The sequence below is a fragment of the Dermochelys coriacea genome, chromosome 2 (assembly GCF_009764565.3).
Source record: "Dermochelys coriacea isolate rDerCor1 chromosome 2, rDerCor1.pri.v4, whole genome shotgun sequence".
Lineage (NCBI taxonomy): Eukaryota > Metazoa > Chordata > Testudines > Dermochelyidae > Dermochelys > Dermochelys coriacea.
In genome coordinates, this window is record NC_050069.1 from 29876229 (window position 1) to 29901594 (window position 25366).

General features: G+C 38.8%; 1 protein-coding gene across 3 annotated transcripts in view; it reads left to right on the top strand.

Annotated features, from left to right (window-relative positions):
• CSMD3 (CUB and Sushi multiple domains 3) overlaps positions 1-25366 on the top strand; it is a 1226382-nt gene that overhangs the window by 173768 nt on the left and 1027248 nt on the right. For all 3 annotated transcript variants that reach the window (XM_038390468.2, XM_038390469.2, XM_038390471.2), the window contains exon 3: positions 14397-14509. In XM_038390468.2, the coding sequence (XP_038246396.1) occupies positions 14397-14509 (113 nt within the window). The remainder of the gene's footprint in view (positions 1-14396; positions 14510-25366) is intronic.

Below are 25366 nucleotides of genomic sequence, written 5' to 3' on the forward strand. Positions count from 1 at the left end.
CTGTATCCTAGATCCTATTTTAGGCCCAAATCCTAGAAGTAGGCCCAGGCTGCAGACACCTGCACCTGAGAAAGACCCCATTGACTGTGATGGGGTTGTATGGGGGGTGGGGGATCAGAGCCTTCGATAGTAAGCACCTATTAGCCTATAGAGCTCTAGTTCACTGTGGGTGGAGGTGAGAAGGATCATGAAGGGACTGTACAGCACTGAATATGTGGTCAGAATTGGAGTAACAGTAATAGTGTTGCTCTGATTAGGCCCAAATGCTTTTTGGAAGGTACTGAGTGGAGTTGGGTGAAATTTGTCTGAAACTTTTTGTCACTGAAAATGCAGAGTCAGGTCAACTGAAACATTTAGAGAATATGTGTCAATTTTATTGATTTGTTTCAATCAAAAGAAAAAGAAACATTTTAAATGGAAACATTTCATTTCAACATTTTTGAAATGAAACATTTTGAGTATTTTTAATCACACCGTCTTTTTCTTTAGAAATTAACTTCAATTTTATTTTTATGTTTTAAAGCTCAAAAATGAAACATTTTGTGCTCTGTCAAATGAAGGATTTTGTCTGAAACAACTTATTTTCCCCTGACTTTTTTGGAATTGTCAGCAAACTGAAAAATCAGATATTTGCACAGAGTTAGTGCTTGGTGCTCTCAGCTCCAAAAGCTAAGGTGCTGAGTACCATGCAGGACCAGACCCATTAGGAGTAATATGTCCTCTTGGAATCACCTAATAACCCAGAGTTTGCTTTCCTTTTGAGCATTGCAGAGAAGAGTCTTCCAGTCTCTCCCCTTCTTTCCCCACCCTCCCCTGTAAAGACCTGTGTCTGGCTGACACATACAGCAAATGAGGAATGAAAATTGGTCCCCTCCACTTCTGTACTTCCCTGATCAATTAAACTAGTGATATCCCCAGAGTAGCAAAAACATGTGTAGCATCTAAAATCCTGAGTTTCCCCGGAAACAAAGACGCTTCTTTTTGACCTAACTACACTTAAATGCTGCTTTATTTTCCAAATGTTCTCCTCATAAGAAAGAAAGCAGGTAAATAAGTGGGGTGAAAAATAGACTTGTCATATTTTCAGCAAAGACATCATTAGGCCAGCCTGCTGTTTTTATGGTTTTATCTATGATTACACACTGTGGTACAGGAAATTACTACTGTAGAAAAACTTGTTTACCTACCCATTTGTAATAGGCAGAGGAACAGTAGACTCCGGTTGCAAAGTATAAATGGTATATGGCAGGCTACCAAAGCAGCTGCTAGCCACTATATAAGGAAATTGTCCCATAGCATACATACTCTGAGTCACAAGGTGCATTTTGTTGTCATGGTAAATTCACCTGTTTTGCTCAGTAGCAGTGTAAAACTAGGGGGAAATTCATTTTTTTAAGTGGCATGCTTGTTTTCAGTGCAGTGTTACCCATCCGTAGCTCTCTGTGGATGTGGGAGAGCAACAAAGGGACAATCATAATGTAAATGACTAAGTGTAACTTTTGCCCCTCATACTGGTCCAGGTAAATGAAAGTGTGGTATCACAAAAACACAAGCTCCTGTTTCTATTGAAATTGTGTTTCCTGGGGCCTCATAGTTTTGTATCCAAATAGTGCCTGAAGTGAAATTGTATCTACTCATTATACAAACCTCTTAATTCCACAAGGTACAAGATTGCATCTTTGGTATATCTTTAGGCAAATGATTTTCTCTAGAAGGACTATCAACTTTTTACTCTGTATGATAAAAGATCAACACAAGTGTAAGCTGTGCCCAGGTTTCAGTTTATTCCCATTTCTCGCTCTCTCTCTGTGCTTGAGTGTCCAGACTTAATTTTAGGTTGTATGTTAACTATTTTACGGAAAGAGGTCCAAATGTCCAATAGGCAACTTCACACAATACACTCAATTCAGATAGATGCAGAAGGTCAGCAATGCTGACAAGACATCAGTGAGTAGAGATGTGCACATCTGTTCCACTAAGCATGTAAATGCCAACCTACACTTTTACAAACTTTCACTGTTACAGGAATCTCTCAAATGTACAGAACTCAATCTTCCTTGATCCAGTGATTCCTACAGAGGGCAGAGGATGGCTGCAAATGAAATTATGATGATACTCTAGACTTGAAGCAGAAATGAACATACTTCATTTTTTCACATTACTGGTTTCAGCCTTTTGTGAACACTGGCTCTTGACTGCTATGGTTTCTTGCTACAGGAGCCAGTGCTCCTGCTTGCTGCATCTCTACATGTACTTACGAGGTTTGAACACTGGCGACTCTAACCATTTCCTTATACCATCATCCATCAGCTTCTGAAAAAAGTAGCAAGACCTTATCAAGAAACAGCAGCCAAAATGCTTCAGAAAAATGAAATCACAAAGGGTTGAAACTACAGTAAAACCTTCTTTGATACAAATAGAATGTGAGATATGAAATTAATTTTGATAAGCATGGGCTCAGAAAAATTGTGAATATGGGGTTTTTCACTATATTTAATACACAGTGGATATTGACATTGGGAGATAAATTATTATTTTTACATAAATATCCCACCTCAAGACTCACTTCTTCCATGTTATCTAATGTTGGCTGGGGATGGAACAGCTGGAGATAGCTGTTGTATTTTTTGTTTTGTTTTCAGATTTTTTAAAAAATTGGAACCACCAAGCCTGTACAAGTGTGAGATCTTAATACTATTTGCAGACCTGACTCCTCCCTGTTTTCTTCTTGTTGATTGTTACACTTGCTTGTTATGCCTTGTTTTCAATGAAAGAGTAAGCTCTTTCAGGTAGGGTTTGTGTCTGTCTATGGTTTTGTATAGCACCTAGCACAATGAGGCTGTGATCCTAATTGAGACCTTTGTAACACAATACAAATAATAATCAGAAAGTTGTTTGGATAACTAACACTCAAAGAAAGTTTCACATCGGTTGGTTACTTTTGTTATTCAACGCAGTGTGCGTATTACAGAATATAGTAATTACTTCTTGGCTATGCCAAATACTGTTACTAAGTGATCTGTTGAGAACCTGTAATTGCATGTTTATTAATCAAAAACTCTCATGAAGTTACTGTGTAACTTCAAAGAAAGAAAAAAAAGAGAGAGAGAGAACATGATATCCCATATAATTTCAAACCCTAGTATGCCAATTAAACAATGAGAAGAAACAGGCAGCACGTTTCTGATCAGCTATTGCATAAGGGTGGTGATAAAAGGAAGAAGGGTGGACGTAAAATTACTTAATCAGCCAGGACCAATAACTACCTAAGGTGCAGGAGTCACAAAAGGAATTAGGTACTTAGCCACTGAACTCTGTGGGCACCTAAATTCATTCAGTGCTTAAATTTTTAGAGTAAAAGTTTCCTAGGTACCTATGTTTCTACATCTGATCATGCACTGCAACCCCACACCAGATGTCTGGATGCTGAAGTCACAGAGGGATAGGCATTCCTCTGCCAAACTCACCTGTGGGGCCTGATCCATTGATGTGCTTAGACACTGTCTACCAGATTGATGCCCTATAGATGAGCTTGCACAAAATGGCCAAGTGCAGCAGCCCCTCATATGTTTTTTAGTCCAGTGCTTGAGGTACTCCCCTCAGATATGGTAGACCACCAGTTCAAGTCCCCCCTCCACCGAAAGGGAGAGAAGGCATTTCAACAGGGTTCTGCCACCTCTGAGGTAAGTGCCCTAACCATGGGCTTAAGTCTCTCCTATTGAAGCTGATCTGCTGTGGATAAATACAGAGTCATTGCAACAGGGAGACTGGATCTTGGGGCACCCACCTCAGGTAAGTGCTCTAACCAGCATTTTCATACTTGCTCTTTTTCTAGTTTGATAGCCTTTTAAAGTGATTTATCCAAAGTGGAAGAGCTTCAAAGGCAGAGACTGATGGAGTTCCCCATCACAATATTGTACATCCTAGTAATCAGGGCACTTACCTGAGAGGCGGCAGATCCCTGTTTAAATTCCTTTTCTCCCTCAGGTGGAGGAGGGACTTGAATTGGGATCTCCCATATCCCAGGTAAGTAGCTAATTACTAGGCTAAAAGTTGAGGGAGGTTGTCTTCCACGCACCCTCAACCCCAGCCTCTTGCCAAAACAGCACAGGTGCCTAACGCAGTGGAGGGTTTGCAGCTGAGAATTTCAAGCAGAAGGAAGTGCCTCTCTGCACCCCTGATTTAGGGGACTGTCTCTGAGAAAAGGGCTGGTCTAACACACACCTTATTGACTAGCTTAGGCAAGGAGCCGCTTAGCATGCTGGTTTTGTTAACCCCATTCTGAGGCACCTATCTCTCCCCATTAATTGTATAGGGAGCGTAGGTGCTGAACTCAGACTTTGAGAATCCTAACGCTTTTCTAGACACCTAAAAGATAGGTGCCACAATGCTCAGCATCACCATACCTAAATTACTTAGCCTGAAATGCATTGGGGATGTAATGCAAGCCTTATTGGTTACTGCCCATATAAACATGTATATGTACATGGACTCCTCATAAAGTTATAATAAGACAAATGTCCTAATTATGAACTACTACAACCTTTATTTGCTGGACATTATAAACATGTAACTGAAATCACTGTCTGTAGAAACAGGAGGCTCCAATTGTATGTGCCATTTAATTTCAAAGTAAGGAGTTATTTTCATTAGGAGTACTGGCTTGGGTTGTCTAGTTTTATATGGTTGGTATGAATAGTTTGCAAGAGTGTGGCACTTATTGATTAGGCAATGTATTTACTGTCTTATGGATCTGAATAAATTATAAATTAACATTAACGTATTGGTTTTTATTCATGTTTTTGGTGTAATCATGCACACTACTTCTGTTAGGTTCTAAGTCCATTTAAAAAGGAATAATTAGAACATATATTAAGAGCTGATTATGTAAAGAGTAAGTCTGGTCTAGAAGACATTTTTCAGATTACACTTCAAGCCTGTTGTGTTAATAGCTGAAGAATTATTAGAGCATAATGTTAGCTGGAAATGAACACATTTGCAAGGTGAGTATTAGGTAAATAACTTCATAATTGAATCCCCTATGTTTTAAAGGCTAGACAATGCCACCTTACTTATGCTGAGTAGCACCATTCTTCTCAGGCAGCTGCATTTCAATGGGACTATTTGAGGAGTAAGATTCTAGTCAACTTCAATAAGGGTGACAGGATCTGATCCTAAACCAGTATTGGCAGAGGAAGAAAAAAAGTGATAATGTGCCATGCAATATTTAAACACATAGACTTTCCATTTTATATGTCACTTTTATGCATATATGTCTTATAAAACTATGTATGGAATTATACACCCCAAAACCTGACTTTGTTGATCTACTAATACCATTCTGCTGCAGTAATAAAACAAGGGCATGAGACATAAATATCTTAAACTTTGTGACAAACTCATTGTAACTGGTGTATTTGTTCCCACACAGAAGGAGTAAGACACTGGACAATTAATTTGTTTTCTTATTTGAATGAAAATACAGTCTCATAAACAAAGAAGGAAGCCAATACCATTTGGACAAACACATTTACATTACAGGCACTACTAGGAATGATTACACTTTGCTTTATTTAAAATATGCTGAGAAGAATGCTCTAAATCTCCCATATATATTTTTTTTACATCACTATAGATTCTCCAACCTGGTCATGCCTAAATGACAGCATTCATATGAGTGGGGTGTGGGAAAACCGGAGATAAGCCCTTAGCCAGCTCCACCCACTGCACAATGTGGGTGCGCATGCGAACACATACATTTGTTTGGCTGGTCATTTGATGGGCTTGGAGACCTAAACTCCTTTGAGGATTTTTTCTTTTTTCTCTGGTCTCTTCCTCTTGCTGAGTGCAGTCACTATAACATGAGGCAACACTAGTCTTGGCAAGCCAGTCAATTGACCAGTCAAATAATGTCAGTTGACCAACTATTATTTTACCATGGTCATTTATTATCAGATATTCCAGAAAAAATGCTCTGAGCTAGGTGGTAGCCTACCTTTCTGACTGCATCATGGTACCATCTTTCAGCAAGCTACTTACCTTCTACTCTACTACATGCTAATGCCCCTTCTGGGGGTGAGGGGTGGGAGGTGAATGGTGAAATCGTTAAAAGTTGAGCATTTTGATTAGCTGTAGTCTTTCTAGAACAAACATTTTATGTATGTGTATTTTAGTTGTATCAATGCAGGCAAATTTCTTGTCTTTTGTAACTCTTCAATCTTGAATAACATTCACATTAAAATAAAAACCTAACATTGCTTAAAAAAAGTCATAATTATTCATTTTTTTTTAACTTCATGTAATTGTTTTTTGCATTTTTCTAAGTTAAAATAACTCAGTAAAGTAACTTATTTTTTTTATAATTAGGTATAAGTATCTATCTAAGGCAAAGCCTTTCCATAGAAAGTCGTATTAATTTTGTTACTGTTGTTATAGTTATAATAAATTAGTGCCTTAACCTATTTAACCATTTTTGACTTATGACAATATTGGACCAATGTTTGAATGGTCAATCAACCTATTATTTTTGAAATGGTCAAATGCCCAACCATAAGCAACACTCCCTCATCACATGATTGTTAGTCCTATCATGACCAAAATTAGTGTCTGTTCCCTTCCTATTTTTGAGCTGTTTTAACTAGGGATCCAGCCCAGGCAGAAGAAGACTAAAGAGAAAGTGTCCCTTGGGGGAAAATTGAATTGATTCTTTACCAAATTACAGTCACAGATGAAGCAGCAATCAAGACATCTCTAATTACATGCCCTTCAGAATACAGAATAGCTAGTCACCAGAGAACATTACAAAATTAACTATAGTATCTAGAGTAGATAGCTCTCAACATCAGTATAATTGGTACACTTTGCAGAACTCATGGAGTAATGCCTTAAGGTTAAAAAAAAAGAAATCACATTACTGATATCCTACCTATACTTATTACACAGTACAAATTTTGAAAAATAGAGAAGAATTTCAGTAACTTCAAACCCTGACCTTTAGCAGTCTAGATTTTCCATCAATTTCAAGCTCCAGCTTATAAGAATGGAATTACTGATAATGATTAAACTCTACATATTTTGCATTTTATGAGTAAGATGAGACTGAATTTTTATACTTGCAGCAGAAAATGTATTAGTTATTGAGACACCATGGTATTTGCAGTTCTTCAATCAAGACCAAACTGAAAATGCTATGATGTGATGTTTTCCATATCTATTTTTTCCAGGAAACAAAACCCACACCTTCATTAAAAATTCATTTGTTTTCCTTAAAAAATATAAGAATATCTTTTTTCTCACTTTTGTAATAGAAAGAATGCTCAGTAGCTGTGTTGCTGTTGAGCAATCTACTGGCTACTGATACACATCTTTATCGACCCAGCAAGATCATCTCTCCACATTATCTGCTGTTTTCTTCTTTAATGTTTCTGAAGATCAAAAGTTATGAAATGGTTTAACATATGTCTAGTCAGAGGAAAAGGAACCTCCACATACATTAAGAATAGGAGCAAAATATTGAGTATGCCGTTCTCCTATAATGAGCTCTGGATCTGTTACTGGGAGGCACTGCATATCCCTGATAGGGGTTGAGAGTTCATAGATTCATAGATACTAAGGTCAGAAGGGACCATTATGATCATCTAGTCTGACCTCCTGCACAACGCAGGCCAGAGAATCTCACCCATCCACTCCTGTGAAAAACCTCACCTATGTCTGAGCTACTGAAGTCCTCAAATGGTGGTTTAAAGACTTCAAGGAGCAAAGAATCTTCCAGCAAGTGACCCGTGCCACATGCTACAGAGGAAGGCAAAAAACTTCCAGGGCCTCTTCCAATCTGCCCTGGAGGAAAATTCCTTCCCAACCCCAAATATGGCGATCAGCTAAACCCTGAGCATATGGGCAAGATTCACCAGCCAGATACTACAGAAAATTCTTTCCTGGGTAACTCAGATCCCACCCATCTAATATCCCATCACAGGCCATTAGGCCTATTTACCATGAATATTTTAAGATCAATTAATTACCAAAATCATGTTATCCCATCATACCATCTCCTCCATAAACTTATCGAGTTTAATCTTAAAGCCCGATAAATGTTTTGCCCTCACTGCTTCCCTTGGAAGACTATTCCAAAACTTCACTCCTCTGATGGTTAGAAACCTTAATCTAATTTCAAGTCTAAACTTCCTGGTTCCCAGTTTGTATCCATTTTTTCTTGTGTCCACATTGGTACTGAGCTTAAATAATTCCTCTCCCTCTCCGGTATTTATCCCTCTGATATATTTATAGAGAGCAATCATATCTCCCCTCAACCTTCTTTTAGTTAGGCTAAACAAGCCAAGCTCCTTGAGTCTTCTTTCATAAGACAAGTTTTCCATTCCTCGGATCATCCTAGCAACCCTTCTCTGTACCTGTTACAGTGTGAATTCATCCTTCTTAAACATGGGAGACCAGAACTGCACAAAGTACTCCAGGTGAGGTCTCACCAGTGCCTTGTATAATGGTACTAAAACCTCCTTATCCCTACTGGAAATTCCTCTCCTGATGCATCCCAAGACCGCATTAGCTTTTTTCACAGCCATATCACATTGGCGGCTCATAGTCATCCTATGATCAACCATAATTCCAAGGTCCTTCTCTTCCTCTGTTACTTCTAATTGATGCGTCCCCAGCTTATAACTAAAATTCTTGTTATTAATCCCTAAATGCATAACCTTACACTTGTCACTATTAAATTTCATCCTATTACTATTACTCCAGTTTACAAGGTCATCCAGATCCTCCTGTATGATATCCCGGTCCTTCTCTAAATTGACAATACCTCCCAGCTTTGTATCATCCACAAACTTTATTAGCACACTCCCACTTTTTGTGCTGAGGTCAGTAATAAAAAGATTAAATAAGATTGGTCCCAAAACTGATCCTTGAGGAACTCCACTGGTAACCTCCCTCCAGCCTGACAGTTCACCTTTCAGTAGGACCCATTGTAGTCTCCCCTTTAACCAATTCCTTATCCACCTTTCAATGTTCATATTGATCCCCATCTTCTCCAATTTAACTAATAATTCCCCATGTGGCACGATATCAAACCCCTTACTGAAATCTAGGTAAATTAGATCCACTGCGTTTCCTTTGTCTAAAAAATCTGTTACTTTCTCAAAGAAGGAGATCAGGTTGGTTTGGCACAATCTACCTTTTGTAAAACCATGTTGTATTTTGTCCCATTTACCATTGGCTTCAATGTCCTTAACAAATTTCTCCTTCAAAATTTTTTCCAAGACCTTGCATATTACAGATGTCAAACTAACAGCCTTGTAGTTACCCAGATCACTTTTATTCCCTTTCTTAAAAATAGGAACTATGTTAGCAATTCTCCAATCATACGGTACAACCCCTGAGTTTACAGACTCATTAAAAATTCTTGCTAATGGGCTTGCAAATTCGGGTGCCAATTCCTTTAATATTCTTGGATGAAGATTATCTGGACCCCCCGATTCAGTCCGATTAAGCTGTTTGAGTTTTGCTTCTACCTCAGATATGGTGATATCTACCTCCATATCCTCATTCCCATTTGTCATGCTACCATTATCCCTAAGATCCTCTTTAGCCTTATTAAAGACTGAGGCAAAGTATTTGTTTAGATATTGGGCCATGCCCAATAGAATATCCTTAACCTCCACTCCATCCTCAGTGTTTAGTGGACCCACTTCTTCCTTTGTTTTCTTTTTATTTATATGGCTATCGAACCTTTTACTATTGGTTTAATTCCCTTTGCAAGGTCCAACTCTACTTGACTTTTATCCTGTCTCACTTTATCCCTACATGTTCTGACCTCAATAAGGTAGCTTTCCTTGCTGATACCTCCCATCTTCCACTCCCTGTATGCTTTCTGCTTTTTTCTTAATCACCTCTCTGAGATGCTTGCTCATCCAGCTTGGTCTACAACTCCTGCCTATGAATTTTTCTCCCTTTCTTGGGATGCAGGCTTCCGATAGCTTCTGCAGCTTTGATTTAAAGTAATCCCAGGTCTCCTCTACCTTTAGATCCATAAGTTCTTCAGTCCAATCCACTTCCCTAACTAATTTCCTTAATTTTTGAAAGTCAGCCCTTTTGAAATCAAAAACCCTAGTTGCAGATTTATTTTTGTTAATCCTTCTGTTCAGTTTGAAATGAATTAGCTCATGATCACTTGAACCAAGATTATCCCCTACAATCATTTCTTCTATGAGGTCCTCACTACTCACCAAAACCAAATCTAAAATGGCATCTCCTCTAGTTGGTTCAGCAACTACTTGATGAAGGAATCCATCAGCTATCGCATCTAGGAAAATCTGAGCCCTATTATTATTATTAGCACTGATCCTCCAGTCTATATCTGGGAAGTTAAAGTCTCCCATGATCACACAGTTTCCATTAGTATTTACTTTATTAAACACATTAAAAAAGGCTCTCTATATATCCAAATTAGATCCCTGCGGTCTATAACACACCCCAAGCACTATCCCAGGGGAGGCTCTACTAGTTTTCTTCCCCAATGTAATTTTTGTCCAGACGGATTCTGTCTTATCCATTCCATCACTTCTTATTTCTTTACATTCTATCTCATCATTGATATACACTCCTACTCCACCACCTTTACCTTTATTTTGGTGTTTCCTAAACAGCACATATCCTTCAATACCTGTAGTCCAGTCATGACTACTATTCCACCATGTTTCTGTTATCCCTATAATATCTGGTTTCACTTCCTGCACCAGTAACTCTATTTCCTCCATTTTGTTACCTAGGCTTCTCGCATTGGTGTACAAAATCTTAATTTTTGCTGCTTGGCCTCGCTCACATTCTGTACCCTATTAGGCACAGTCATTCTACAGCCAGTCTAATGTATTAGACTGGTATCCACACTGCCCTTCCTCCTTATATACATTCTCCTACCCACGGCTGTATCCTTTCTTACTTTGTTTTCTTCCCTCTCAATGCTAAAATTCGGTGTGGAGACTACCTGGACATCTCCCAACCATTTACCCCAAATTCCTAGTTTAAAGCTCTCTTTATCAGTTGTGCCAGCCTCCATCCTAGAAGTCTATTTCCTTCCCTACTCAGATGAAGTCCATCCCGAGAGACTATCCTCTGTCCATGAATGCCTCCCAGTGGCCATACATCCCAAAGCCCTCCTTATAGCACCACTGCCTAAGCCATCTGTTGACAGTCATAATCTTGTCACACCTTTGTTGCCCTTCTCTAGGAACAGGTAGAATCCCACTAAAGATTACCTGAGCCTTAATTTCCTTAAGCATCTTCCCTAGCCTAGCATAGTCTCCCTTAATACTTTCCAGCGAGAATCTAACCGTATCATTTGTTCCCACATGAAGGATAATTAGGGGATTCTTTCCTGCTCCCTTTAGGATCCTTTTCAACCTCAGGTCTACATCCCGTATCTTAGCACTTGAAAGACAGCACACCCTTCTATTCTCTGGATCAGCTCTAGTTACAGCCTATCTATTCTTTTCAGTAAAGAGTCCCCGATCACATAGACCTGCCTTTTCCTGGTGACGTTGCTATTCTCCAGTCTCTCCCCTGTTCCCTCTGCCTGCAAGTTCTTTCCATTCCTACTCTCCCTTGTAATCCTCTTCAACCCATCCTGTATCCTCCTGGGGCTCATATTTGGTGTAGTCTCCATTGACTCTTCCTTTTTTCCTATAGGACTAGCCTCTCTTCTCTTCTTCCTTTCCCTTTCACCTTCAGTGACTACCTGCTGAGCCCCTTCTTTGTTTTCCAACTCTGCATACCTGTTCTTGAGCTCTATTTCTCCTTCACTAGCCCGTCTTTTCCTCTGCCTGGTTCTTTTAGTCACATGCTTCCACTGACCACTTTCCTCACCCAGTCTCCCCTCAGAATTCCCCGGCCCTGCTTCCATCCGTGAGTCTGAGCTTTTCCCTTCAGATACCTCATGTCTTTGCTCCATAATCTGCTCAACTTGCCCTTCCTAAACTCAACCAGACTTTCCACCTGCATCTCCAAACCTCGGATCTTTTCTTCCATCAGCTCTATCAGACGGCATTTCATGCAGACAAAACTCTTACCAGGTCCCCCCTCCAGGATCATGTACATACCACAGCTTCCACATCCAGTCATCCTCATTGTGTCTTCCACTACAGGAGTCACTCCCACAGCTGCCTCCGTATCTGTCATCACCATCCCACCTAAGTCCTGTTAGTCTGGGAAACACAAGCCACACCAAACCACCACCACCACCCACAGCAAAACCAAATCCCAAACAAGTACCACAATACAAACTCCCCTTACAAATTCCCCTGTTTACAGCTCTGTTTGCTGGCTCCTGTGCCACAGCAGCTGTCTGTACCGCTGTCTGATTGGCTGGCTACCTTTTAGGAGCCCTAGTCAGAGAAGCCCTGCCTGCTAATCAGGGTTCAGCTTCTCTCCCAGCACAAAGCCCCTACAAGCCTCTACACATACAAATACTACAAATACAAAACCAAATACAACTACCTTCTCCTCCAACAGAACTCCCACTCAAATTCCCCTATTTACAGCTCTGTTTGCTGGCTCCCATCTCAGCACCCATCATTTGCAATGTGTGTTTAGTTATTAGGTTGGGAGTCTCTGAAACCTGTCTTTTGTTTTGGAATTGCTGTGTTACATTTTATATTAAATGTATACATTTTCCCAGAAACACAATGGATACCAGTATGAAAAAAATTAGGGAAAATGTCCCCTAGTGAAATGGAAAGAAAGAAAAAAAACATATATTTAAACAAAATAAAATAATAATGGGTCAGCCATAAAACCATGAAAGCAATGCCATTCTAAATTGAGGCTTAAAGTAAACTATTAATTTATCACAATTTTCAGATAAAAAGTCTGAGTTGACAGAAAAATTATACACTGTAACTTTGAGATCAGTAATGTCAAGCTTTGTTAGGTCAATGAATTCTAGAGCAGAGCCCTTTGCCCCTCCCACAGAAATTGCCCTGCTGGCAGCTCCCAGACAGCTCCTGAGAGATTCTGGTGACAGCATACTGGCTGACCTTATCTGCTGTGGAAGCGATTTCAGAGGAAGGAATTCTCTCACGTAACAAGGATACAGATTATAATACACTTTAAAAGAGTTCAATTTCCATATTTGAATTGTACCTGCACCTGTAGGAAATGGGTAGCTAGTTCAATCTATGGAGTATTTACATAACTTGCTCCTTCTGTTCCATCCATTAAGTGGTTAGGCTGCAAATGCTGCACCGGGGAAGAAGCTGAAGGGTAGCCCCGTATAGGGAGTATTACAGTTTTATGAAGCCACAAGTACATAGATTTACAGGCAAAGTCAATACCAAAATGAAATTCCACAGTTGTCACACCAAGCACAGATGAAAAAGATACTTTTAGCCACTGACGCCACCTCTGTCTGGAGAAATTGGGAAACCAACTGTAACCTTAGTATTGCAGACTTCACTGATGAATACTGAGCATGTGTCCTTAATTGTATCCATCAAATTCCCTAGCTAATTCCGTCAGCCAGCCAACATCACTTTTGTCCTTTGTAATTTGAACCTTGGTGAATTTACTCTACTACAAATCCCAATATCAACCAGGCACTTGGAAAGCAGGATGCTGCACCACCTGAGTCAGATGAAATGGAGATGCTGGACTGAATTTCAAACTGTATTCCACAGCTGCCTGTTGTGTATATAGAGTTCTGACAAAAACCAAAAACAAACAAGCAAAAAAACCCAAACAAACCCAAAAAACACCACAGCTGGAAAACCCTGCAAGAGAGCCTTTTGAGTGGATGAGTAATTACTCAACACTACCCTCTGGGATCTCTCTGTGAATTTAAAACAAAACCATCTGAGCAATTCTTCCCACAATTACTAGGCACTACAGTAGACTTAAGAAAAACACTTCTGTGAGGTTAAGATACATAGCGTAAATTATCCTAACATCCCACATTTAAGTGAACTGTGATCCCTTCCCTTTTTGTGTGTAAAATTATATGCTGCATAAAACTCCGTGGACGAAACACCATCTAACATAAGATCTCACATAACTTCTATAAAACACATAATGTAAAAAATACTGGGACAGATCCTTAGCTGGTGTAAATCTGGCATGTTTGTATAGTTTCTACAGTATTAATGTCTTTCTTTATGTACAGTCTTCTTGAGCTGATCTACCTCACCTGTGTCAGGCTACATAAATGCCAGTCGAATAGCTTCCTTATGAGATTTTAGAAAACCAATTTCACAAATAATATAAACTGTATATTCTACTCTTTTATATAGATTGTTTGTCTTATGATGGAAATTTGTAGTGAGCAATAAGTTTGAAACAGTACAGTTGCATTTTTATAGACAATTAACCATGAGTTATGCTTATATTTTTAGGTTAACAGGATTTCATCTTCCTCCACCTGTGACTAGTACAAAGTCTGTGTTTTCACTGCGTTTGACAAGTGACTTTGCAGTTAGCGCCCATGGGTTTAAAGTATACTACGAAGGTAAGAGAACACGATTAAACGCACTTCTTAAGAACAGGATTTGAAAGTTTTACCTCATCCCTATATATATATATATAGGCTCAAATGTGACTTTTGCTAGTTGAATTGAACCAGGTACATTTATTAAAAGGTTTAAAAATTTGCTTCTAGTGGAACCTTTCAATTGTACGCCAAGATCTTTCATAAAAATCAAAGGTTTTAAATACTCCATAATAAATTCCTTATCTTGCCCTAAAACTGATTGATTTCTCATATTGTTTTTAAATCTGTCTCACTGTCTGGTAGTTGTGGCATTAACATTTTGGAAAAAAGTATTACATACACTTTTAATGACTGTAATATTTAGTATTTTCAAAGTTTGTTAGTCCAAAAAATACCAAGTATCAAAGATTTTCTGATCCTAGCTGAATATTTATTTGTGTACTATAAACAAGAAAATGTGTAGTAACTAAAGGCAAGGTTCTGGCACCCATACAAACATTGAGTATCGTCATGTTCCGCAAAAGGTCAGCTTGAAATCAATTATGCACAATGAAAAGAGGCTAGCTGTGATTTCCCTCCCCGCCCCGATCTGCTTTCAGTATATGAAGAAGGGTAATCAAGGATACAAGTTTATTCCAGCATCTTAATGCTTGCTGGGCCTCTGGAGCAGAACCAAAGTTTCTGATTTTACTCTTTATATAGGAGAGGTGATGGCTAAGTTCTGAGCTGCTGTCACTGCTGCCATCAAGAGTCCCTGTGGGGTCTTCTGTGGGTTCAATATCTGTGTAGGCATCAGCTTGAATGGATTGATGTATCGTCTTCCTGAATCAAAGGAGTATGTTTGTTACATAGGTTCAAAGAGACCTCCTCTATAATCAACCTCATCTTTAGGTTGTCTTGGCATAGTATGGATATTCTGGCCCAACAGATGGTTTGGCCATCACCTTCTGTATTTCAATGCAGTGATTGTGTATTCCTGTTTGTTCACAAAATCAGGTCTAATTCCTTGTGAATTTCAAGAGTAATAAATCCTAGGGATTTGTGATTTCTCTTTATTGGTGCTGACACATAGTTGATCTCTCCCCCCTAGTTAGGGTGTCTATCAGCTAACCAATAGCTATAAAATATTTGAAGAAGGTCACATCTCTGAGTTTTATCCTCTTTGTTCCTGTGGATCACTCTGATTTAATCTCTGGGAGTTTAAGCAGCTGAGGTGCAGTTTGGGGAGGCAGTGATTAGGAAGATGCCTGGAGGCTCATCTTCTGCACAGAGGACTTATGTTGGCATATAGAACACATATGACTGATGCCAAGCGAAGTTACTTGTCTTCAGCTACAGACACTGCTAGGAACTGTTTAGCTGAATACTGCACGATACTATGCATTTTGAATACTAATTCACACAAATAGTTTTCCTAAATCACACAGTTAATTAAACAAGGAAATAAAAAAAAACCCTGTTATCTGTATGTTTTTGAGACCTGTTTTGTAGTTTCTGGTTGTTTTGAACTTGTCTAATTACTTTGTTTATTCTGCAATCATTTTCGAGTTCACATACAACAGAAGGATAATTTACAGAACTGAAATTGTAGGTATAGTATAACAAATTATATTTGGGATGGATTAGACATTTTTTTTACTCTATTGTAACAGATGTTTGGTGGTGATTTTGTCAAGCAATATATTATCTAGAAATGTAAATATTCAAAGTATAATATATAATTTCTTCTTTCATATTTGGAAAATATATTGTATTTTTTTCTGTTGCTTTGATGGTATAATGTTGAAAGATTCCAGGCACTTTAAAAGTCTAAATAGTGCTTTCTTCACTTCTATAAAGGGTCCTGTAGGTATTTGATACTATTTTTTAAAAATGTGGGGGGGGTCTGTTTGGTTGGTTGATTTTTGTTTGTTTGTTAATACTCTCAAAAATCCAATCCTGAAAAAAACAAAACAAAACAAAACCAACATCACAACAACAATAAAATCTCAAACATTTCTCATCAGGGTAAAAAATCACTCTGTCCCCATAAAACCAGATTATTTGGGTTCTGAGCACATGCAGTGCAGGGAGGTTGGGGAGCTCAAATTCACACTCTCCAATAACAGCTTCTGTCCCTCTGCTTGGGTGCATGGGGTACTGGAACCACTGGATCTATATAAACCTGCATGTATGGGGCCCATTCTCAGGTACACAATGGTCCTGATCCTGCACTATTAAAATTAATGAGAGCTCTGCTATTGACTTCAGTGAGCTATGGATCAAGCTCAAAATGTGCAAGGTTGCACAGGAACCCCTGCATGGCTGATCAGCTGGCAGACTCCTCACATAGCTTCAATCACAGGCTTAAACAATGCTCTAATTTTCAATGGGACTTGAACTCCTCAGTCATGTAGGAACTTTAGAAAATTTCACCCTGTGTCAATATAACCATTTCTTTTAACAAACTAATTAAAATTCTTCTAGTTAATGGGCGCTGATTCAGCCAGATATGGAAGCATGAGCTGAAAGTTAAACAAACATGTGCTTTGCTGAATCTGATCTCAAGTTTTTTACTGTGTTCTTCTAAAAGAATGAGATGAGACTGCATTGTCTAAAAATACAAACTTGTCATGCAGCCTGAGATCCCTCAGCCTCCCTCCCTGCCCCACAGCATCACCTGCCTCCGCTAGAACTGGCAATAGGGAGTGTCATCCCCCACAACAACATTTATTTCAATTCCCATTCCCCTGCCTAGCTTGTCTCTCAAGTCACGCTCCCCTACAATCCAGCTGATGGAAAAGGGGATGACAATTAGATTACATTCATTTGATGTCTTACTGTTTGGCATTAGAGAATAGATTTATTTAAATGAGATTCCATATCAGTAGAATCTCCAGTACTTTACCCCTGCTCTTTGTGAACACTAACAACTCTAACTAATATTTTCAAAACTGTGTGTCTCTATCTAGCATCCCAAATCAATATGTAGACACCTGATCTGGCCCAATTTTCAAAAGTTCCAAGCCCTCAGCAGCTCCTGTTGAACTTTAACAGAGCTGTAGGCTGTTCAGTGCCTCTGAAAATCAGGCAACTTATTTAGGTATCTGAATATGCAGTTAAAATTGAAACTTGAGATTAAAAAAAAGAAAAAAAAAGGTGGCACATCACTGAAAACATGACATAAAGGTAGAAATTGGTACCTTGCAAGGGAGGGGGGCTGAGTATTATGTATTTTTATGTATTATTATGTATAAATTATGTATTTAAATGAATCTGTGTTTGAAAGAGTAAGTTGTTGAACGAGTTATGTTAAACATTATTCAGCCTTGTCATATATGAATTACAGGACTGATTCCATTTAAAAAAAATACAAAATGGAGAAGGAAGAATTACCATCTCTCAAACAATGATCAACTTTGCAGTAATTTCTCATTGCCACATTTTCAGACATATCCTTTCAGGTATAGATATATGATCGTATGGAAAGCATGCTTGTGCAGTAACTAAACATTTATTTGTGTTTCACCTGAGACATGACTGGAAACTCACAATCTAAAAAAGAAAAGGAGTACTTGTGGCACCTTAGAGACTAACAAACTTATTTGAACATAAGCTTTCGTGAGCTACAGCTCACTTCATCGATGCATTCACTGGAAAATACAGTGGGGAGATTTATATACACACACAGAGAACATGAAACAATGGGTTTTATCATACACACTGTAAAGAGAGTGATCACTTAAGATGAGCTATTACCAGCAGGAAGGAGGGGGGAAGGAGAAAAACCTTTTGTAGTGATAATCAAGGTGGGCCATTTCTAGCAGTTAACAAGAACGTCTGAGGAACAGTGGGAGGTGGGATGGGGTGGGGGGAGAAATAACTTGGGGAAATAGTTTTACTTAATGTAATGACCCATCCACTCCCAGTCTCTATTCAAGCCTAAGTTAATTGTATCCAGTTTGCAAATTAATTCCAATTCAGCAGTCTCTCATTGGAGTCTGTTTTTGAAGTTTTTTTTGTTGAAGAATAGACACTCTTAGGTCTGTAATCGTGTGACCAGAGAAATTGAAGTGTTCTCCAACTGGTTTTTGAATGTTATAATTCTTGACGTCTGATTTGTGTCCATTTATTCTTTTGCATAGAGATTGTCCAGTTTGACCAATGTACATGGCAAAGGGGCATTGCTGGCACATGATGGCATATATCACATTGGTAGATGTGCAGGTAAATGAGCCTCTGATAGTGTGGCTGATGTGATTAGGCCCTATGATGGTGTCCCCTGAATAGATATGTGGACAGAGTTGGCAACAGGCTTTGTTGCAAGGATAGGTTCCTGGGTTAGTGGTTCTGTTGTGTGGTGTGTGGTTGCTGGTGAGTATTTGCTTCAGGTTGTGTGGCTGTCTGTAAGCAAGGACTGGCCTGTCTCCCAAGATCTGTGAGAGTGATGGGTCATCCTTCAGGATAGGTTGTAGATCCTTGATGATGTGTTGGAGAGGTTTTAGTTGGGGGCTGAAGGTGATGGCTAGTGGCGTTCTGTTATTTTCTTTGTTGGGCCTGTCCTGTAGTAGGTGTCTTCTGGGTACTCTTCTGGCTCTGTCAATCTGTTTCTTCACTTCAGCAGGTGGGTATTGTAGTTGTAAGAATGCATGATAGAGATCTTGTAGGTGTTTGTCTCTGTCTGAGGGGTTGGAGCAAATGCAGTTATATCGTAGAGCTTGGCTGTAGACAATGGATCGTGTGGTGTGATCTTCATGAAAGCTAGAGGCATGCAGGTAGGAATAGAGGTCAGGAGGTTTCCAATATAGGGTGGTGTTTATGTGACCATCGCGTATTAGCACCGTAGTGCCCAGGAAGTGGATCTCTTGTGTGGACTGGTCCAGGCTGAGGTTGATGGTGGGATGGAAATTGTTGAAATCATGGTGGAATTCCTCAAGGGCTTCTTTTCCATGGGTCTAGATGATGAAGATGTCATCAGTGTAGCGTAGAGTAGGGGCATTAGGGGACAAGAGCTGAGGAAGCGTGGTTCTAAGTCAGCTATAAAAAAGTTGGCATACTGTGGGGCCATGCAGGTACCCATCGCAGTGCCACTGATTTGAAGGTATACATTGTCCCCAAATGTGAAATAGTTATGGGTCAGGACAAAGTCACAAAGTTCAGCCACCAGGTTTGCCGTGACATTATCGGGGATACTGTTCCTGACGGCTTGTAGTCCATCTTTGTGTGGATTGTTGGTGTAGAGGGCTTCTACATCCATAGTGGCTAGGATGGTGTTTTTAGGAAGATCCCCGTTGGATTGTAGTTTCCTCAGGAAGTCAGTGGTGTCTTGAAGATAGCTGGGAGTGCTGGTAGCGTAGGGCCTGAGGAGGGAGTCTACATAGCCAGACAATCCTGCTGTCAGGGTGTCAATGCCTGAGATGATGGGGCATCCATGATTTCCAGGTTTATGGATCTTGGGTAGCAGATAGAATACCCCAGGTGGGGGCTCCAGGGGTGTGTCTGTGTGGATTTGTTCTTGTGCTTTTTCAGGGAGTTTCTTGAGCAAATGCTGTAGTTTCTTTTGGTAACTCTCAGAGGGATCAGAGGCTAATGGCTTGTAGAAAGTGGTATTGGAGAGCTGCCTAGTAGCCTCTTGTTCATATTCCGACCTATTCATGATGACGACAGCACCTCCTTTGTCAGCCTTTTTGATTATGGTGTCAGAGTTGTTTCTGAGGCTGTGGATGGCATTGTGTTCTGCACGGCTGAGGTTATGGGGCAAGTGATGCTGCTTTTCCACAATTTCAGCCAGTGCACGTTGGCGGAAGCACTCTATGTAGAAGTCCAGTCTGTTATTTCTACCATCAGGAGGAGTCCACCCAGAATCCTTCTTTTTGTAGTGTTGGTAGGAAGGTTCACAATCTAAGTGAAATACAAATCTGCTATGGACTTACTCAAGAATGACCTATAGGTATTGTATTAATTTCTCTTTTCTCTTTTTGAGACTAAACATGGGAAAGGAAAGACACAGAATTACAAGTAGAGCACTGAAGAAAGATTTTGCCAACCTATTTCATTCAGCAATCCAATTCTATTTCTGTTTTCAATTTAATTTTAAGAATAAAACAAAGAATACCAATAGACAACTTAATTGCAATTAAGGCTGCTATCAGTTAAAACTTCACTCATGGGACAATACTATTGAAAAATTAACATCCTAGCCAATAAGCACAATAAACTTCATACTAGAGCTGGGGGAATTTTTTTTAGACAAATAATTTCAGTTGAAAAATGCAGCTTCACATCAACCAAAGCTATTCACAAATCAGAGTGAAATTAGGCAAAAAAGTTTTGGCAAAAAAATTAAAAGAAAAATATTCAAAAAAGTACAAATGTTCAGTTTGACATTTTTGAGTTTAAACATTTCAACTTTTCTTTTTGAACTGTTGCATTTAGAAAATTAGTAATATTTAATTCAAAAGAGGGGAGAAAACACCCCAAAATGAAAATAAATGGTTTTTTTTTTGATTGAGTGAAACATTTTATTCCACCTGATTTTTTGTTTTTTTTCAGTTTTTCATTTTGGCAAGAAAAAACAAAAAACTTCTTTTTCAGGTCAACCTGAAACAAATATTTTTCTAGCTTTTTTTTTCTCCGCTTCAGACACCAAACCAAAAACACAATTTTTTTTCAATTCTACTTCTTCACCCCCAGATTAGCAGAGGGAGTTGGTGATGCAACACATTTAGAATCAGAGGATATGCAGCTTGGTCACTGATTTTGTTTGAATGGAAGAAGATGAATTAGTCATCCAAGCCCTGAGACGCAGAAGGAAGATGACAATCTGAGTCCAGTGAATGTACCATCATTATTGTATTTACAGGCAGTCTATGAATGAGTTGGTTCTCAATTCTGTCTTTTCCACTCTTCCATGTTCATATACTTGGGTAAGATCAATTTCTCCACCATATGAGAGAGAACACTTTTGAAGTACAGATGAAGTAACCTAGAAGAAAGAAGTATGTATAAAATAATATGCAAAGCTGTAAATGAGACAAACTGAAAAGCTCTTCTCAAAAGAAGAGGAAGACATGACAGTTGGTTCAAGTAAATTAAGTAGGAGAAATATTGAGTCATGAGCTTTGCCAGAAGCAAAATATTGGTTCCCTTTTTCTCACTGAATGCTGGCTTATCTGTACTGGTTGGTGTGTTGTGGTTATGGATGCAAGACTCGATCATCTCCATGCCCACCTGCTCTGGGAAGGGAGTATGTCAGACCACAGCACCCCTTCTTCCATAACCCCTGGTCCCAATATCTGGGTAATCACACAGAGGTGTGTGTGTGTGTGTGTGTGTGTGTGTGTGTGTGTGTGTGTGTGTGTGTTAGGGGAAAAATTCTTAAGTCTTCTTAAATCCCCTGAAAGAGCACTCATTCCAAGCCACAATCTATCCTTGACAGCCACTTTTATATTCGTCTTGGTGAGATTAGTTTATATTTGGAATAAAACAAAATCCACTTTGATTCATGTTTCTATTTTCTGTTGTCCCATGATACATAATGTAGCTTATTCACTGTGTGCATGCAAGAGAGAGATACAGCTGCTAAAAAAGAAAGGGAGATAGCAGCTTGTAGCACACAGCAGGGGATTCAATGATTCTAGTTGTGTTTGAATAGTGTGTTCTTTTGCTTTTACTGGACTATTTTATAGCTATTAAACAGGTAGCTGGTTCAGTTAAGATTGCTGACTTCATTAATGAGCATGGGGGTAAAAAGTGAAGTATCTGAACAAGGAAAGGAGAGGGGGAGGAGAGGTCAAGGAAATAGTCAAGGCATATTCCATCCCATCTAGGAGTTGGCTAGTACAGCTTACTAAATATGCATAAATCTTCTATTGATGTAAATAATAATCTAAGAGTGATAGGAAAGAAAGTCTCATTATATTTTCTCTATAGCAATTTTTACTCATGGTGAAAGCATATCAGAAAACTTGTTTTGCAATCTCATTGATCCCGGAACACTTTGAAATGGAAAAGGTGCAGAAAGAGGATTTTGAGGTAGGAGTCTACAGAATTGTAGGGTCCCTGGAGATGATTTGTAGACATTTTACAACACTGTTCTGAATTCTCCAATAGATTTCTTTTGTATTGTAATTGTTCTTGGACACTGAAAATAAGAGAACAACTTTAGTGTATGAATTACAATTTAAATTGTAGTAATCTAATAATTATGCTACAAGATTCTGGGGTGGAAGTTAAGAGCCATGGTAAAAATTTAAAGGTTATCTAATATTTTCTTGATAATGAGTCCTGGGAAAAAACAGACACTCTGGATTACTAAATTATGGATTCCATTTAGTGACTTCTGGAAGCCTTCATGCACTTCTTACAGCATTGTTATGAAGAATCTGTAGCTGGTGTAATTAATTACTGGAGCATGTAAATTAAACAATATTGGTATAATTAAAATGTGTCAGGATATGAGTGCTAAATATAATTTTGGCAGTTAGCAGACAAGTAAAATATTGAACAAATGGGAATGAACTATTTTTAGATTGCCTACATATCAGAATTCAGAAATGTAGTTAAAGATGAAATGTAGCTAAAGATTGCCTACATGTCAGAATTCAGAAATGTAGCTAAAGCCTTGACTACACAAGATATTTTAGACAACTGATAATGCTAACATCATTACTGCCAAAGTTTATCAAAGGTTAGAGTTTTACTACAGGAAGTAAATAGTATTGTAAGAAAATAGTCTAAGTCAATGGATTTCTACATAAGGGTGTACCCAGTCATTTGATTGTAGGATAGAAAACCATTTTTAAGTATGGGCTATATTCTGAAGGCCATACATAATTTTTATTCAGTCCTTGCTACAACAGTAGGTCTGGTGGCTTGGAGACAATTGAAATCTATGGGAGTTTTGCCTGAGCAAGTGCTTAGTAAAAACTTATTTGATGAGATGCTCATTAAACTTGCTTAATTTTGCTGGATAAGAAGCTGTGGAGTTTTGCTTTCTGCTCATATAGTAAACAGGAATACAACTATAAACATCTTAAATTATATTTGCATATAAATTGTAGGGCTCCAGAAAGCTCTTCACTGGAGATTCAAACTGTTCAAAACAAGACTCACTAAATGTGCAAGCTCAGTTCCCTCCTCCTTCTGAAGATCAAATTTAAAGATTAGGTTCTTTTTGAGATCTGTTTCCTTTGCATCTGTCAGGAAGCAAAAAAGCAAAAGGATTGGAAACTGTGTGCAAAATCACCATTGGCTTCAAAGTCAGGGTAACTTGGTGAATTTCTATTGCTTTTGTTATGCAGGTCAGACTACATGATCTAATGGTCCACCTTTACCTTAAAATCTATGAATTATGAACAGAGAATTGCCCTGGTGTATGTGACAACTCGAGGCCCTTACTCTGCCACCCCTAAACTCTTGGTGTAGGGAATTGGAGGATGTTTGTCTGGGGCAGGCAGGAAGGAAGCATAATAAACTTCAATTACACTGTATCTATTCACTACTGGCAAAAGGTCCATTAAGGATGCTCTTTAGTTCTATACTCCAGCGAAATCAGTGTATAGGGAAAATTCATAGGATCAGCTGCAGCTGTGTTATTTTAAGAGACACTTTGGTAAATAAAAGGGAATTCACAAAACTACCAAGAACTGTCTATAGGAAATGGGGAAAGTAAATGGTTAAGCAAGAAATCAAGCCATTAGGCCAGGTTCTGAATTCTCATTCACTGGTACAAATCTGTTACTTCACAGAGGTAAATGAATTTACAATTTTATGCTATTATAAGTGATATCAGAAATTTGCTGTGCCTTTTACAGTATTACTGATACTGCAGGATCAATCCAAACAAAAAGAGATTACAAAACCCTCCAGTTAAAGGCTGTGAAATAACTAAAATGCTTTTCCCAATACAAGTATATTAATTACAAAACAATTTTCTTTTCTAGATAAAATACACTGGTGCTTACCACATATGATGCATTCATAATAAGTCTGTGGCAAACATTGTTCTAAAGGATCATTACAATTTCCCAAATATAGCCTTGTCTGATAATTCTTGACATTAAATTAAGATAAGACAAAATAACCATTGATTAGGAAAATATTTCTTCTCCCAACCCATCCAATTTAGGATGACTATGTGTCCCTGAAACCCAGGTATACCCATGTTTACAAGGCCTGCTCTAGTATCCCAAAAACTAAGTATGTTATCATGGTTATTGTAACTTCTGCAGACTAACACCCATAGGAATATTAGAGACCTAAGCTGGTGAAACTAAAAAAATGGCTCAACCCCCCACCAAGCCATAGTCCTGGCTCTGAAAAATTAAATATAACATTCCTAGTCACCTTTGCAGTGGTTCTTGCCCCACTGTCACAAGCACTCAGGAGTCTTTGAAAACAGAGATATTTTATTTGGAGGAAATGGGGAAAAATAAATAAAAGAAGCATGATTACATATGTACAAATACAATACAATGAACAAAGCTGAATCTGTGCACCAGGAGCTAGGTTGGACAGCCCCTGTGGTGTCAGATATTGTCTGGTTAGCTGAGGTCCAGAACTCTGTCAGATAATCCCCACCCATCTAAAACAACACTCACAGGTCCAATTATTCTCAGTTTTAGTTGAGAGAAGCTATCAAGTGCTGGCTGTCCTCACTCTGTCTGCTCCTGCCTAGAGAAGTCCACATCATCAGGTACTACTGCAGTTACCTGGTCCAGTTCTGTGACATCATCCTGCAGAATTGGCACCTGGGTGACTGACTGATTGTGAGCACCAGAATTAGCCTTGCCTAGATGTGGTTTGAGTCTGGTTGGGCCTTCTTGTAAAGTTCAGCTCTGTGCTGCTCCCACCTATTGGGGTGATGTGATGTAGTTCTGTATCCTCCAACACCAA